General features: G+C 38.1%; 1 protein-coding gene across 1 annotated transcript in view; it reads right to left on the bottom strand.

The window, feature by feature from the left end:
* Positions 1-216: 216 nt before the first annotated feature.
* Positions 217-17,827, bottom strand: part of LOC132499746 (nesprin-1-like) — a 102,552-nt gene continuing 84,941 nt past the window's right edge. Inside the window, exons 20-30 of the mRNA XM_060114312.1 lie at positions 16,408-16,566; positions 15,944-16,108; positions 14,040-14,174; positions 11,321-11,479; positions 10,911-11,119; positions 10,156-10,264; positions 8,382-8,546; positions 7,287-7,454; positions 5,395-5,565; positions 4,466-4,606; positions 217-399 (exon numbers count right to left, since the gene is read on the bottom strand). Coding sequence (XP_059970295.1) covers positions 217-399; positions 4,466-4,606; positions 5,395-5,565; positions 7,287-7,454; positions 8,382-8,546; positions 10,156-10,264; positions 10,911-11,119; positions 11,321-11,479; positions 14,040-14,174; positions 15,944-16,108; positions 16,408-16,566 — 1,764 coding nt within the window. The remainder of the gene's footprint in view (positions 400-4,465; positions 4,607-5,394; positions 5,566-7,286; positions 7,455-8,381; positions 8,547-10,155; positions 10,265-10,910; positions 11,120-11,320; positions 11,480-14,039; positions 14,175-15,943; positions 16,109-16,407; positions 16,567-17,827) is intronic.

Below are 17,827 nucleotides of genomic sequence, written 5' to 3'. Positions count from 1 at the left end.
ATGAACAGAATCAGTTTACGATGCAAAACCCACATCACTTATATTTTTCTGCTCTGTTACAGATGTTGGATTCTCTATTGGTGATATTTTCTTTTGAATTGTAAGTTGCTTCCTCAAAACATGCTGAAATACACAGACACTTGGAGATTTTAAAAGAATGTTTTGAATACAATATACAGGAAAGAGTGTATGAAACTTTATCTCAGAGAAGAAAGTTTAGGACTTGTCAAGCACATACTCTTCTTCAAGTGTGTCTTCTAATTTTTTGACTTGCTCTTTGATTGACTTGGCCTGCCGCTGAAGCAGCTGCTTATTCTTGGGCCCAAGTGGGATCTCTGAAGCTTCCTTCACAAGATTCTCAGCCTGGACTGCAATACCTTCTGTTCGTTTAGAAAACTCCTAAAAAAGATATTATAATTGTTAGAACAGCATCTTCTATTAAACTCTGCCCTCAAATAAACTGCACATACTGCCATCTCCCCCAGAATAGATGGATAGATAAATAGATAGATTCAAACATATAAGAATATTGGCATATAATATTCTTAGCAATAAAACAGACATTTTTTCATTATGGCCAAAATAGACACTTTGTTAAATTATTTTCATTTTACATAAGTGAAACCACAACCAGACCTTCATAGTTGGAGAACTACTTTCATAGTTATCCAACAATTCTCAAGAAAATGTGTACTCCATTGTCTCCCGGTTGGGGTTTTTTGTTTAGAATTCTGAGCCACATTATAGTAATTAACTTGTCTACACATATGTTAGTTTATTACAGGCTAGTTGGGCAATGATCATCAGTGATTTTTTTTTTCAGTCATAAAGATAACAGATTTCTAGGCCAGTGAATATAAATACTTGTTTATTTAACTGAAGGATATCTTAGTCAACACAGAGTATCACTGATCTTTAAAAAAACATTTTGTTAACTAGTTCTCTGAAAAGAGCTATAAACTGATCTTAATGCTGTTAAATCTTGTTTACTATATATCCATATACTACACGAGGGAAAGAAGATAAGTTTTGAACTACTCAGACCGGGACTAGGGTTCTGGATTTGCTAATTACTAGTTGTTCATCTTTGGCAAATTACTTTTCAGGCTCTTTCACATAAAATGCAGATAGTAATAGTTTTCTCAAAAGATTACTGTTAACATTTCATTAGCAATTTCATTGTTAAGTGCCCAGCACTCTGGCATGCCTATTATCACTTTCTTTTTTACTACCTTCACATAAAATTGAGGATAAAATGGTTTATAAATTTCACACACTGATTTCCAATAATAGTGAATCACCTTAATTCAAAAATTAATTTCATATATTTGAGGCACTGGTAAATTTTAGTTATCTCAACTTTGTCAGGTAAATATATTGAATACTGAATTAGAAAAGGTAAACCCAGAGACAATCCTGAGTGGAAAAAAAAGTAACTTAGGGTCTCATTTCTTCTCCTGGATTATATCAGAGGAGCTTCAAATTTTGATCAGAAACTGCTCTCTCCTAAATAAGTAATGTAAATAATTTTTAAAAGTCAGACTCCTGATAGCCACCTTTTCCTACAAAGCATCTCTCAAAATCATTACATAACGCCATATAAGATAGTTACTACATAATACTATTTCATCTTCATGTTTGAAAGATTTAACGTCCTCATAGAAAGATCAACATTACTTCAGAGAAGTACCCTGCAATTTGAAAGAATAAAAATGAGTAAGTACATCTTCCTTATGGTAGAGAGATTTATAATATCCTAAAATACAGTATGTACTAATGTCACAACATTAAATTCTGTGGTTAGAAGCAACTACTATCACTATATGTGAACTTACTGCCATTGTAGATTCAATTGTGAAATCTGTGAATCACCGCAGAACCCCATGAATAAAATAAGAAGCATAAAAGTGTTTTCCCCCCCTAGTGTTTCCCTGAACCCAGGAAAACACATGGAGAAAGTAGAGTTATGTTTGCAAATGCTTATATACATACAATCTAAGAGCCTTTTGTGGGAGCTACGTGTGGGGAAAGCACAATGCAGAGGAATCCGAAGAACAGAATGACGTTGATAAAAACCTAATTAAACAAAACTAGAATAATGTTGTAAGGCTTTATCTCTATGGCCTAAGAAGACATATGAGTGGCAGCAGGGTGCAGCAGGAAAGAATGGACTCTGGCATCAGATAGGTCTAGAGTTGAAACTTGGCTCTGACCTTCACACACAAACTAGCTGTGGGACCTTGAGTCACACCACTCATTGAATTTTCATCTCGTCAGTAAAGCCATCCTGTGAAGATTAAACATGATATTGCTATAAATACACACTGGCAGTCAGAAAGCCCTCAAGTTCCTCAGCACAAGCACTCAAGGGTTACAGCAGACGTGAAGGCTATTAACAATGTCAAGTAAGCAGAGAAACAGAGAACAATTATTCCAGATGACATATGCTTGTGCAGCAGTGTATATCAACAATTAGTAAAGTAACTCAGTTTTTTAATGAAAATATAATATGGTGGGCTCCCCTGGTGGCTACAGTGGTTGAGAGTCCACCTGCCGATGCAGGGGACACGGGTTCATGCCCCGGTCTGGGAAGATCCCACATGCCGCGGAGCGGCTGGGCCCATGAGCCATGGCCGCTGAGCCTGCGCGTCCGGAGCCTGTGCTCTGCAATGGGAGGGGCCACAACAGTGAGAGGCCCGCGTACCACAAAAAATATATATATATATATATATATAATATGGTGGCTGAGGTTATGAGCTCTAGACTCAGACCTCTTGGGTTTGCATCCCAACCTCACCAGTTAGTAATCCTGAGATCTTGGATAAATTCAGTAACAACTTTGTACCTTATATTTCCTCATTTATACCACATGATTAATAATGGTACCTATCTCTAAGGATTATTTTGGTGATTAAAGAAGATGATAAACATCAAATGATTAGATCAGCAAATAGTGTATGTTCAATAATTGTTAGTTCACATCATTAAATCAATCCCAAAGTATGCAAGGTTATTTATTGGCTGAGGAGAATGTTAGAAATAAGACAAAAAGATCACATTTGTTTCATCTATAGCTGGCAAACCAATTCAAAGGAGTTAGAGCCGCAGGGTATCAGAAACTCTGGATGGAACCCAGGAGGAACACCCATGTGATAATTCACACAATATATGTGTTTGTATTTATAAAAGACACCTGATATATATTAATAGGTAAAATAATTAAAATTAAAAATAAAAAATAATTTTCTATTTAAATGGCTGATGAAAATCATACAGAATTGAAAGATTCTGTGGCCTTATAAAACTTCAAACTCCTCAGTGAGTTAATAACAGGAGAAATAGTGACAAATTTACAGTACAAGAGACACAGAAGCCTTTTACTGGTGAGAAAACAGAAGCACAGGGGTTTCCTCGCTAAAGGTTATGAAAGGATGGATGTAAGAATGTTCTTTCTTATACATTGACAAACACATTTCTACACTAATTCAGTCTTTCTATAAACCCAAAACGCATGCAATAGGAACCAAAGGGGCCTGTACAACTCCTCTAAATGAGTCGCAGAAATTTACTGGTCTGCTCTGAGTGTCCAAGGTGTTTGAGCTTACAGGGTTGAGCTTAACAAGCACATCTACTAAATATTATCTCTTGGATGTCCCACTGGACATCGAACTCAATATGTTCAAAACGCAGTCGTTCACCTTCCCCCACTAACAGCTACTCCAATTTCTTGTCTCGCTCCCATTGTCTCCGTCAGGCTCAGAACCTTGGGTATCATGCTTTTTTCCTTCACTTTGTCTCTTTTACATATGTCCCAATATCTCCATTGCCATCCCCATTACCCTAATTCATGTACACATGCAATAACTTTACAACTAGAACCCATGACTCCAGACTTTTATGCTTCCAATGTTCTACACCTGCTTAAAAACTCATCTCCCTAAAGGACAGCTCTGCTCATGTGACTCTCTTTCTTACAAACCTCTAATGGTTCCACGTAGCCTAGAGAGTAATGCTTTAGGTCTTCAAGAGTCTTTGTGATGCGGCCCAACTTTCCTTTACAACTTCACTCCCCTTTTCTGCTTTATAGCAGAGAATCCCCATTTCTCACACTTTTATACTTCATGGCGTTTCCCATTACAGGAATGCTGGTTTTCTGCCCCAAACTCTGCTTTTCTATGTCTTACCTGCCCTTCAAGTTTCAGTTCAAAATATCACTGACTTCAGAAAGATGTTTTAGAAATTTATCCATCTATTAGGAAACTATTTCCCACTTTAATGAAAACATCTTGATGTTTCAATCTTATTTATATTTTCATTCCCCAGAGCAACGTGACCAATGTGTTGAAGAGTGAATCATAAGTAAACAATAAAAATTGATTAAATAATTATAATAAGTAATGAAATGAAACACAGTTTTTCTTGGGGATAATGGGTACCAAGGGACTATGTGGTCTTGCCAATATACCTTTGTTTGTTCCAATTCTGAAGATAAGCTTTCCAAACTGCTAAAACTCAAGAAGCGCTCGTGGCTGGAACCTGTTTGAAAAAGGTATCTGACCACTGTCTCTTTGTTTGTTTCAAATCTCTCCCATTTTCTTAATGTGACCTAAATTAGAAAAAATAAATAACATATGATGTTATGAATTACCAGAATGTATCACAAAATATTGTCACATTTCCATTCATTTGTCAGGCTATTAACTTCCAGTTAACTGTCAGTTCAAATGTCAAACAATTACACAGAATAAAAATGATTTTAATGTCTTCTATAAGAATTCTCCTTTTGAGTCTCAATTCATCTACCAAAAGAGGATGTATGGCCTAAGAGTCTGAGTTTTTTTAATCTGCTATAAAGTCCTATGAATCTTAGGATATTACTTAACTATAGATAAGGGACAAAAGAAAGAAACCCTCCCAATGTCTCTCAAAAAAAAAAAAAGAAAGGATGAAAGAGAGAGAAGGAAGTGCAGCAGGCAGTGAGCAGGGGGAAAAAATATCCAAGAACTTTTTTAAGTTAATGTGTTAAGGACACAATAAACCATAAAGGTGTGACTGCTGGACTGTCCAGAAAAGTGAAATAATCCAACATAAATTTCTGGATTCAGACAAGTGTGGATTAAAATCCTGGGTTTACAATTGATCACTGCTCTGTGATTTCAGGGAAAATCCTCTAACTCTTTGTTTTTAAGCATCCACACTTGGAAAATGTGCTAATTACAGTACCTATCTCACAAGGCTGATGCTGTGATTAAAAGAGATAACTCGTGTAAGTGTTTAATGGAATGCGGGCGCCTCAGAGGTGGGAACAATAAACCTTTGCTCCCGCTAGTAGGAGACGTGTAACCTGTGACCCGGAAGTTAATATAGCCCATGACATAACTTCCAGTCTCCTACCTGGATGCGGCGCTCCTGCTTCTCCCGGTTGTGCTCCATGTTGTCCAGGGTGCTCTCTAGCTTCTGCAGCTCCTCTGGGACTCGGCCAGGCAGCCCACCTTCTCCCTGCCGAACCTGTGCGATCTGCTGCTGCACGTCCCTCTTCTTTGCATTGATCCTCTTTGTCTTTTGCTGGAAGCATTTGTTCAACAGATGGATAGAAATGTTAACTCTCTAAGCACCCAGGCAGGGACATAAACACCCACACTTTAATAGTTATGGAAAGGTACAATCTCCCGCAGCAGGGGGCCAAACTGCATTTTAAACTTAGGATGAGTAATTAAGATGGTAATGAAGGCTCTATAGTAATCAAAGATGGGCATTATTTATAAATATTTTATGGTTTTTAATGGGAAACAGCATAATTAATTTGGCCAGAGTGTTTTAATTGTGTGCTAATTTAGATAACATTTAATATTTCGTGCAATACTATAGATGGAATTTGGCAGAACTATTCATTTGACATAATTCTCCTTAAAGAACTATATTCTGCCTAAAAACACAAAGTCCCAACTCCAATTTTTTAAAATTATCCATGCTGTAAAAATGCTAATATGAAGAGATTTAATTCCAGGGTATATTCAGAATGATTAATAGTCTGAGATATTTGGGGAAAGTTATGTTTTAAAGTAAACTTTTTATTGAAGTATAATGTACAAACAGAATGGTACACAAATCTCAAAATACAGCTTATGAATTTTCACAAAGTAAACACACCCATATAGCCAAGCACCTGGTCCAAGAAATGTGAAGAGTTTTTAAATATTAATGTCAATATCTATAATCTCATATTTCTCTGATTTAAAGTAAACTGAAATCCAAACAAACTTTTACAGTGATTGAGAACAATATAACACTAAGCGTTATTTTCTTTTGGACTCACAGCCTTTCTATAATTATTAAGTAAATCTATAAAGCCTAAAGGATGCTCTTTTACATATACTTTTTTTTTTGTGGTACGCGGGCTTCTCACCGCTGAGGCCTCTCCCTTTGTGGAGCACAGGCTCCGGACGCGCCAGCTCAGCGGCCATGGCTCACGGGCCCAGCCACTCCGCGGCATGTGGGAGCTTCCCGGACCAGGGCACGAACCCGCGTCCCCTGCCTAGGCAGGCGGACTCCCAACCATTGCGCCACCAGGGAAACCCCCTACATATACTTTTAATGCAACTTCCATTTTGATATATGATTACATATAAAATTAGCTAACATTTTCTTATATATTAAGTTAGCTAAAATTCTGTCATTAGATTAATTTGAAAGTCATACTTCCACTTATGTTGAGTTTGACAAGTAAAGCTGATTAAAATTGTTAATTATCAATATATGTACCAGAATTTCTTTAGTTCTGGTTCTAATCCTTTGTAGGAGCACACTCTTCAGAAAAGACTGGTACTTCATGTTAATTTATAATTTCCCAAACCAGGGTGTATTCAAACTTGTAAATTGAAGAGCAAAGATTGCAACATAATAAAAGGATAGTGATCTCAAATATGAAGTAGTTTGTTTATGCTTTCCTTCTCTGTTATGAAAAGGACCATTTAGCAATTTAGCAAAGGACAATTTTATGAAGGGTTTCATAGCAAAATCAACTTTTCTTCCACAATGTTCCTCAAACTTTTTGGTACCATCAAATCGCTCTGGCTGAGAATTTATCTTGCAAGATGTTCTAAAATATTTAATGTTTAATAGAACGAACAGAAGTGCCAAGTTTTTTTTTAACTATTCATCTGAGTTGCCTCCCAAGCTCCCCATCTTCCCCCCTCCAGTCAGTGGATAGACTTACTCTCCGTCTCTCTGGCTCTCAGTAACTAAACAATTTTGCATAAATGCACTGAAGTAAACAGGCATTCTACCTGGTGATGAAAGAGTAGTTGCTGTGCTTCAAACAAATTTTCAGTGTCCAAGATCTTCTCAGCTTCTTCCTGGACTTCCTTAGAGCCAGTCATTAACTCTTCAAGGGAACTTTTGACTATTTCTTTGTACTGGACACAGTCTCCAAAGTTGCTTAACATCTTTTCAACCTAGATTTTCATGAAAAATCAATCGATCAAACTGTTAGATTAGGGACATCTAATTTTTCTATAGAGAATTTCAGATCTTTCAGAATCAGGGAACTTTGTCATCCAAGTGATCATTTTTCCATGCTAGTTTATAAATGATTTCAAGAAATCCTGATAACTATTTATTATACTTTACATTCTTACATTATCTTCCCATGTACAAACTCATCAGATTCGTAAGACAACCTGGTCAGTAAAAGTATTCTTTCAAGGGTAGACGTGGCCCTACTAGAAATGGAGTAGATGGGTTTGTATAATATACAAAGGACTATAAACATTGAAATGTATATCAAGTTTAAAATGAGTAGATCTTGCCTGAAAGAGACTTTACTGGCCTGCTGACTCAACATGAATATTTTATTATTACTAGCTATCAGTTATTTACTCTGTTCCAGGCACTGTACTAAGTGCTTTACATACATCATTGCATTCAATTCTTGACATCACCTTTTGGGGTAAGTATTTTTATCCCTGTTTTACAAGTACATAAATCAAGGTCCAGAGATGTTAAATGACAAGCTCATGGTTACGTAGGAAATGGGGTATCAGAGTTAAGCTCTAGAACTGGGCTCGTTTGACTCTCAAGCCTGGTTTGTTAACCTTAAACTGACCATGAAAGAATGCTTTTAGTAAGAGTCAAAGTGTGGATCTATAAGCTTTGTACTTTAAATATAGATAGTTAACCTGAACTAACAACCAATAACGTCACAGACCATAAAGCAAACATCCTGCTCATCTTCCCCACCAATCTTCATATACATAAGTATCTGAGCTATTCTGTTTAAACTACACATTCTTTATAAAATTACTTGTTAAACTGCAACCCAAAGGAACCTTCCAGATTCTTCACCCCGAGTTGTCCATTTAGAGGATGAGTAAATGCTTTACCTCTGACAACAAAGTCCCAAGAGCCTTGAAGGAACTAGATAATTTTGCCAGCTCATCTCCTTGCTTTTGGGCTTCATTCTCAGAAGAAACTTCAATCAAAACTTTAAGCCTGGATTTCAGCCAGCTGAGAGTCTCGCCTTTTTTGGTAACACCATTTCTGATCTCCTGGAATGAAAGAACACCTTTGATGAACAAAATACAACTGTGAATCATAACTTTCCAGCAAGAAAGTACTCAACCTAAGAAGGTTTGTAAGGTGGAGGTAGGAGAGCCAGGCATTCATTCACCAAGAGAATGCCTGCTTATTTCACTTTTTGTTCACATCTTTAACAAAGTCTACAAGTGGTAGAAAGAAATGTTTCCCCAACTCCAATACCCAATGTGTAAAATCAGTACTCTCTGTGCCAAAAAATTACCTCCATAATTAGATGTCTATATATTTCCTTGATCACAACAAAGATGCTTCTAAAAGTACTGTAGAAGAATACGTGAAATTGGGAATTATATACTTTGTCACCTTATTTTCTGTGAGCTGGAAGGAATGTAGTATTTTTTTGAAGAAAAAAAAAAGAAAGAGTCCTTTTTTAAATTAGTGGATTTCTCTTGTTGAAGAATTTACTTGTTGAATATTATAATAGATGCCCTAAAGATTTATTTTAACTTCATTAACTCATAATTATGCCTCATTTTGTTTAGTTTCTGGAAGTCAATACCCCAGACTGTAAGAAGCACAAACAGGAACTCAGCTGTAATCCAGGAAGGGAGAGTTGACTGGCCAAGACGATGCCAGAAAGACTCCGGACCACAGCCCTCGTAGGTCTAGGGACCAGGGCAATGGTGACTGGGGCAGCCTCTCCCTCCTACACCAGCTCTGGGTAGATGAGAGCTGTGGGCCTCCAAGTGCTACAAGAGGGTCTTACAGGGCAAAGGCATATGGAGGAAAATGGTTGGTTTTAGAAGCAAGTGATTTCTTCATTCTAAGATGTGAATTTTTTTGGTACTATAACAGCAACCAATAGCAAATATAAATATGCTCCTACAGGTGTAGGATGATATCATTGAGTACCTTTAGCATTTAAAGGGATTATAAATTTAACAGGAAAAAAATGGAAATCGGAGGATAGGAATAGAAAGGAAATAAATTCTCATTAACAGCAACTCTGTGACTTGCAAGGGTGTAAAATGCTGAAAGATAAAGAATGTTCACCATAGCATGTGTCTACAAAATTAAGAGCCAAGCCAAGAGGGAGAGGATTGCTGTGTGCCATCCATAGAATGCAAACTGGGTTCAGGTCTGAGGTTCTGTTGCCCTGGCTGGGCTTATCAGGCAGTACTCATGCTCACAGAGGCTGATCCAATCCAGGCTGAAAGTGACATAGAAATGATGCTTAGAGACCTTGCCCAATTCCCTCATTTTCCATACCTGGCTTTTGAGTAGCTGAAAATGTATAAAAACCTATAGGGTTCTTGTTTTCTATGACAGTTCCTAAATCTCTGCTGTGTTGTACACCCATTCATGTAATTTTCCTCTCAGGATTCCCCATTAGCTAAAGATGCATTAGAGGCACCACTGAGCATGACTAAATCTCAAAGCTAACATGATTCCATAGAAAAAAAAAAACCTGCAGTTCTCCACAGTACCAGGAGAAAACTTATTTTAAGACAATTTTCAGGAAGTTAATTTTTTTATAGAAAGAAAACATCAGTTAGACAGTTATCATTATTTTTTTATTCATGGATATTTTCTAATAACAAAAAATGGCCCAGAACTTACCTCTACAGCACATTTAACCTCTCCACTGTTGGCAGTATCAATGGCCTTGTTCTTAATCCCCTTCAACTGGGTCTCCTTTGCAGATATCCAAGAGGAGAACTCAGAGATTCTGAAATAACACAGGTATTGACTTATTAAAGGGAGAAAATATCCCCATGGTTAGAATACATTTTCTATTTTGAATTTATTTATGGAAATTTAACAATCAACTGATTAGAAAATTGGTTAACAGATTTCATTCGACTGATTAGCAAACTGATTAACAAATTTCCCGGCAATGGTTCCTTCCACAGGAATGGCTGCCCCTGTGCTCAGGCACTTGAAGGAAAGAGGAGGCAGAGCGGATGGGGCTCGGCGGTGGAGGAGGATGTGTCCTAGAGCCTGGGCACCTGCGAGTGAGGAAGGTACCACCTGAAGTCTGGCCTTACGTGTCTCCACCTGAGTGAGCCAGAAACCCAAAGAGGCAGATGTCCCTTTTGGGGGATGTGAGGAAATCGGGGAGAAAGGGATTGCCTAATTCTGCTTCAAAGAGACAACATCTGGGTCACTTGGAAGTAAAGTGCTTCACCCTGTTTCTGACTGAAACTCATTCTTTAAATTAAATGAGGCATTTCTAGAGCATGAACACGACTGTACCATCTGATTATCTTTCTTGCGTGAGATGAAACATACATCATGGCTTGTTTTGCAAAGATGCCTGAATTAACAGAATTAGGAAAGACTACATCCTTCTCTGGGAACAACCCCAAGACTACCTGCTGGTGTAGTCCTTCCACTTGTCTGGGTCTTCCACCAGCTTCGTGTAGGTGCTGTCAATGGTAGCTCTGAGCTCCTTGAGGGTCACGTGACAGCTCTCAGGTGTGTTCCGTACAGCGTCCCGGACTGGGAGTTTCAGACAGAGTTCTTCAATAAGCTGTAACCTTTTCTCACAGAGATGATGAGCACCCTTGTCACTGAAGAAGATCTAATGAGCAATAAACGTTTTTATAATCCCTGTGAGAATCCATGCAAGACTTTCAAATTTTCATAGCAGATACTCATCTAGTCTAGCAGTATAAAGTAATTAAGCTATTGAGTGTTTTCAGACCCAAATGAAAGGATCAGCTCTATGCTTGAAGGAACATTGTGACTTTGAGGCCCTGCACTCAGGGTGTGTGCGACGTACCCTGTGCTCTTTGATGATCTTTTCGCTGCCTTCCTGGGGCACCAGCTTGGTCTCTCGGTCCAGCTCAGCTCTGCATTCTTCTACAGAAGCTAAGAACATGTTCTTCTCCACCTCGATCTTCAGGTGAAGCAAATGATATGGAGCTTCTCCTTGAAGATCCTACATGCCATGGGACGATTCCGAAAAATAAGATACCATTTCTGTACATTTCCAACTGAAGTGGCAGAAAACCTGAAAGAGTCCCTTGAGGACCAATATGATTTAATCCTTATTGTCTTCATTGGGCTGCTGTGCTTTGTATTTTTCCAAGTACCAGGACCACAGAAAATCTTTTCAGCCTGCTGTTAGTTGTGTGTTTCCACAGTGATTATTCTGCCTAATTTTTACAATAGCCCCACACAGTATTAATGTTCCTGTTTTAAAGATTAGACCACTGAGGCTCAGGGTTAAGCAGAAAAACTAGATTTGAATCTAAATTTACATCACACACTGATTCCACATACCCTCTTCCTAGCATGTGTCCCTTTAAATTTTGTCAACAGCCCTGTGAGGTAGGAAGGACAGATACTATACTCACTACACAAGGGAAGGAACTCAAGGAAACATTATCAGTGAAAAAGCCAGGATTAAACAGCCCACAGCTCTGACCATCTGCCATGTCTTCTTTTCCTCAGAGCATACACTGAGAAAATGAGCAAGCCAGCACGCAAACAACGTGAAACTTTTTACATTCTTCTTTGATACAAACATAAGCTTCATCATTACCTTTAGTCCTACAATTTAATTTTAGCCAACCTGTCTCCTATGGATTTAAAAGATTATCTTTAAAATAAAACACTGAGATAATTGATGAGAAAAATGAGTTAGGGCTTTGGAAAGAATAGGACAGATTATATCCTAGAGAGTTTAAAAGTGTGTGTGTATGTAAAATAAAATACAGCCTTCAATTATAGTCTCTACTCCATAGTACATATATGATAATATTAAGCTGCAAAGACATCTTAAAAAGCCTGGATTTCTTTAAGCATCTTATTTTTTTTAATTTTCAAATTGAGCAAGCAAAAAGGTATTTCTTTCTTTTAATTTTTATTGAAGCAGAGTTGATTTACAACATTGTGTTAGTTTCGGGTGTACAGCAAAGTAATTCAGTTATATATACATATATATCTATTTTTTCAGATTTTTTTACTTTATAGTTTATTATAAAATATTGATTATAGTTCCCTGTGCTATACAGTAGGTCTTTGTTGTTTTTTAAAAAAGAATTTCTTTAACTGTGTTTTTCTTATTCAAAGGGCTGATTTTTTAGTCTACATTAATGAGATTAAAAAAAAAATCTGGGGACTTCCCTGGTGGTGCAGTGGTTAAGAATCCGCCTGCCAATGCAGGGGACAGGGGTTCGATCCCTGGTCCCGGAAGATCTCACATGCCGCGGAGCAACTAAGCCCGTGCACCACAACTACTGAGCCTGCACTCTAGAGCCTGTGCTCCGCAACAAAAGAAGCCACCGCAATAAGAAGCCCGCACACCACAACCAAGAGTAGCCCCCACTCGCCGCAACTAGAGAAAGCCTGCATGCAACAATGAAGACACAACGCAGCCAAAAAAAAAAAGTTAAAAAAAAATCCAGAAAGTATCAATAACACGACCTGATAGAGAGTGTTCCAGCTGCCTATCTTCTGGACCCCGTGACTCCTTCCTCTAGTACATATGAAATTCACCACTCAATATTCCCTCAGAGCAGCACTGTGAATGTGCTGCTTGAGCAGCTTCCTCCAGTCCACCTCAAAGATGACACCTTCAAAGGGTCTCTGTTCTCCTGCAGCTGCTTCCCCTGACATGCAGATTCTCAAGTCGGCTTCCATGGGACAGGCCCCATGCAAGACACTCCAGTCAGGCTGAACCCCGTGGATCCCTGCGTCCCCGCTGGTACACCCTCTGGCTTTCTTTCTTTGTCCCCATCACCCCCAGATCTGCTGCTTCTTTAAGGTCCTAGCTCAAAACTAATTATCTGCTTCATTGTTTTCCGCTCTCCAAGTGGGCTCACTTCTCTCTTTCAAAGCTTTCATCAATATATTGCCTACACAATATATTTTTGGGGACTTATTATATATTCTACTTTTATTATTTTGCAACTAATCATCTCCCTTACTGGAATCTAAGCTCTATGGGGGAAAAGGAATATGCTTTGTTCATCATTGAATCCTTAGCATCAGTGTTTTTATTTATATGTTTCAAATCATAACAAGCTAAACCAGATGGCAAAATCCTTGAAAACTTCAAATATATATGGATATATATAATACATAATTACATATACTTATATATATATAATGTAGATATTATGTTAGGTATGCTACTGAAATGAGAAATATTTCTTGTAACTTCAGTAGCATACCTAACATAACTAGGATGGGACGAGTTTAAGAAATGTTGCTGAAAAAGTTAAACACCTTGATGTTCCTGCTCCCAAAAATAATCAGGAAAAGAAAAAGAGTAGTCGTAAGTACTATGATAAAACTGATGCTACTTAAAAATAGGAATAACAAAATTCTATCATATTTTACCCTGTTTTATTCAAGTTCAGCTTTTTCAATGGGAAAAGTAACTATGACAACTTTCCCTGATTTCTAAATTTCTCTGACAGTTGAACCTTCACACCCTCACGCTCTCTCCCATCATCCAAGACACACGACACTCCCATGTTGTCCTGACTCACCTTCCACTGTTTGTGGAGCTTTCTAACGGCTTCCTGTAGGCCCTGCTGTTCCTGCTCAGGGAGAATGTCGGTGAGTTCATCACAAGCTTTCAGGAAAGCATTGAGCACCCTCTGATCCAGCTGACTGAAAAACTCCTGGTGTGGAGAGGGGGAAAGTGGTCAAGAGTGTGGGGCAGATAAAGGCAGTGTTAGACACGAGACAATGAAGGAGTCACACTGCTAAACAAGCCTCTTAGCTAGCTGCTGCCCTCTTCAAACCTTCTGGGCAACTACCACTTTTCGTTCAGGAACTAACTATAATTACCTACAGTTATGAGTCAGAAATCACCATATCTGATTCAACTAGGGTTTTTTTATGTTTTAGAAAAAAATCTTTGCAGTTTTCACATTTGGTAGAATATTCTAGAAAGCCAATGAGAGATCCTAAAACCTTGATCTCACAGTGATAGAGTTTTCATTCCTCTCTGGTAAAAGAAGAGCTGAGTAGAAGCCAGGACTAACCCTCACAATCCCTCCTCACTCCCTAATGGCAATGTGTTCCAGACCTTGCTGGTTCATTATGCACCATTTCTGTGTTCACGCCAAGCACACACATGAGCACACATGCTGTGGACTGAATTGTGTTGCCCCCGCCACCATTCTGTCCCACCAAATTCACATGTCAAAGCCCTAACCTGCAAGGTAATGATATTTGAAGGTGGGACCTTGCGGAGGTGATTAGGTTTAGATGAGGTCATGAAGGTGGGTCCCTCATGAAGGAATTAGTGCCCTTATAAGGAGAGGCATTAAAGATCTTACTCTCTGCCACGTGAGGACACAGTGAGAAGGTGACCATCTGCACATAAGGAAGAGTCCTCACCAGAACACAGCCAGGCTAGTACCCTAATCATAGACTTCTAGTTTCCAGAACTGAGAAAATAAATCCCTGTTGCTTAAGCCACCCAGCCTGTGTATTTTTTATGGTAGCCCAAGCAGACAAATACAACATGTGCACAAATACACATGACTAAGTCTCACAAAGTCACATGACTAAGTCTCACAAAGTCTCAGGATTATGTATGCAGAGATATTTTGAAACAACAGTGATTCAAAATAAAGTACCGCACAGTAGAGGTGTATAAATTTGAATGAGATGTTGGATGGTCACAGACCTTAATCCTAAATCTAGTCAGCCACATCGCAAATACATTGCATTCGTCCTTTGAGAATGTGTTTTATACAAATATCCACTGAAATTTCAGGAAACGTAACTCAAAATATATGTTCTCAGAGGGCCCATCATCTCCATACACCATTTAATAGATTACTCATATTTGCAATACTGACATGATTTAAATGAGTATGATTAACAAGGAGATGGCTTCACAACACTGGGTCAAGTTGTAGATCAGCTACTGAATTTCAAGTGACATGGTATCTATACTGTGATATGGTAGATTTATGAAATGAGCACAAAGACATAGCCATCCACCTAAAGTTATCTCTTAAAAAGAATACGTTAGTTATGAAAGAGTTTTTCAGCTAAATAATGAATTAGTAGTTTGGAGAGCCTGAATTATTTATCCCGTGATTCTCTACTACTCCAGGGGCTTAAAAATGGCCAATTGTAAGGCAGCTCATCAACTGCTCTTGAGGTTCTTTTTGCTGCCATTTCTGTGGGTCTCATATGTAAAAAGTTTCTGCCTTCCTAACTCATTTCTCCCCCTCCCCTCCCCCCTCCTCTTTCCCCCCTGCCCCTTCCTCATCCTCCGTCTTCTTCTTCCCACTCTCTCTCTCTCTGTCTCTCTCTTTCTCTCTCTCTCTCTCTCTCCTTCTCTGTATTAGATCTTTATGCTCTTTTTATTTTTCCTCCAAGATGGTCTGCCCATGCCTCCAGGTCAAGGACCCACACGGGATGCACTCACGGTGTGTCTCCTCAGGAGGTCTTCTGGATTCCCCTTTTCCTCCATGCCCTCCTGAGCGGTCCTCAGCACCTTCTCCAACTCTGCCCGAGACTCCTCAAACTTCTTCATCAAGCGGCTGTTGGTTTCCACATGTTTCTTCCAATCTCCAGTTTTCTTTACCATATTCTTGATTTAAAAAATAATCATAATGGGATACTGATCTCTCATTATTGAAAATATCATTTTGTTAAAGAGTGTTGTTTCTTTCAAAAAACACTTGGAAAGAATACATTTCATTATGATGAGAGTAATCAACCCTCTTAAATATTAATTAATATTAGAGAAAGATGAAGTAAAATTATTGGTTTCCAAACACCAGTAGATGAAGCATTTACCAAAAGTGAAGACATGAAACGCGATGATTACATGTCCTCCTTCTTGGAATTTTCCCTAGTTCACATCTCTAAAGCAGGCAGAGAACTTACCTGAAAAGCAACATGCCCATCTGCAATCTTTCTCTGTAGCTTTGTCTGATCAAAATGCTTTAGCACGTTGCTCAAAGTCACAAACTTTTGAACACTATGACTGCCTTTCTCAATTTGAGTCATGGCTTTCTTACAGCTTTCTTGACAAGCTAACAGTTCCTAGAGGGAAAGGAAACCCACAATAATAGTATTTAAAAGGGCAAGAAAGAAAGCGAGTAACCATTACAAAACAATAAGAACAGTATTATATAGCTTTTAGGCTTTTAATAAGCAATAAGTAAAGTCGAAAGTACAGAGAAGCATTGCTTTTCAGAAGAGCACAATTTTAAGCAATCACTGAAGTCAGTGCTTTTTACATGAGGCATTTAAATGTCACATTGAGTTTTCTGAATTTTTTTTACATTTCATGCCCATCTTAATAACATCCAGAGGATGACAGAGCATCAAAATTGCTACCTGCCTAGTACCTGCATTCCTCCAACCAACTAATACGCCCATAATTTATTGAAAGGACAATAATGAAATCAATCTACATAACAGGTTATAATCTGACTCAATAAATTTAATACCAATGCACATTATAAATACTTTACTGAAAGTCAGACGCAGCAGATTATATATCATTCTGTATACTAAAATACACAACATTTGAATTCCTAAGGTTCAAAAGCTATCAACCTCATTAATAAAATGGTGGACCCCAGATCCTAACAAAAAAGGCAGCAGACCAAAGGGCCTGGGAAGACTTGGAAATTGTCACACATTTGCAGATGAGAAGCAATGGTGACTCACAGGCCCTTCCATCTCTGATTGTAATGTAGCATCCTGGCGATTTCTGTGCTAGACAGCATGGAAGCTATTCAGCTCAGCCCGAGGAAAGCAGTCATTTTTTGACTTGAATCCACACCATCTGCACTTCAACATCCTTAATTGCTTTGAAAAAATATTTCAAACTGGTTATTTGGATACCAGTTTGGGTAACTTAGATGCAAATATTAAGAGCAAGGTTTCTGTTTTGTTTTGGGAAAACAGAGTTAGGACACACTTTTTCCTTTTGAAGATTTAGGAGATAAAAGAGTAACATATGTTAGAAAACTCTTATTAAGTATTATATTTATTATTATTAATATATTAAATACAATTTTAATCACGGAAGGATTCTTTGATGGCAACTTATAGCAATTTGGGAACGTAAGAAATGGCACTGTGACTTCAAAATGAAAAACAATTTTTAACCAATATAATGAGAACCCATTAAAATAGGGCTTGGTGGTATAATCATTTTGGCTTGCCATTAATAATAATAATAATAAATATTAGTTGCCACCAGTTATAGAGTATGTGCTCTAATGGGTTAGTCACATTATAGAATATCTAATGTAATCTCCACGAGAAGTTCTTGACTTAGGTACTACCACCC

This window comes from Mesoplodon densirostris, chromosome 12 (assembly GCF_025265405.1).
Source record: "Mesoplodon densirostris isolate mMesDen1 chromosome 12, mMesDen1 primary haplotype, whole genome shotgun sequence".
NCBI lineage: Eukaryota > Metazoa > Chordata > Mammalia > Artiodactyla > Ziphiidae > Mesoplodon > Mesoplodon densirostris.
The sequence above is the reverse complement of the archived record's forward strand: the minus strand, read 5'-3'. Positions and strand labels throughout refer to the sequence as shown.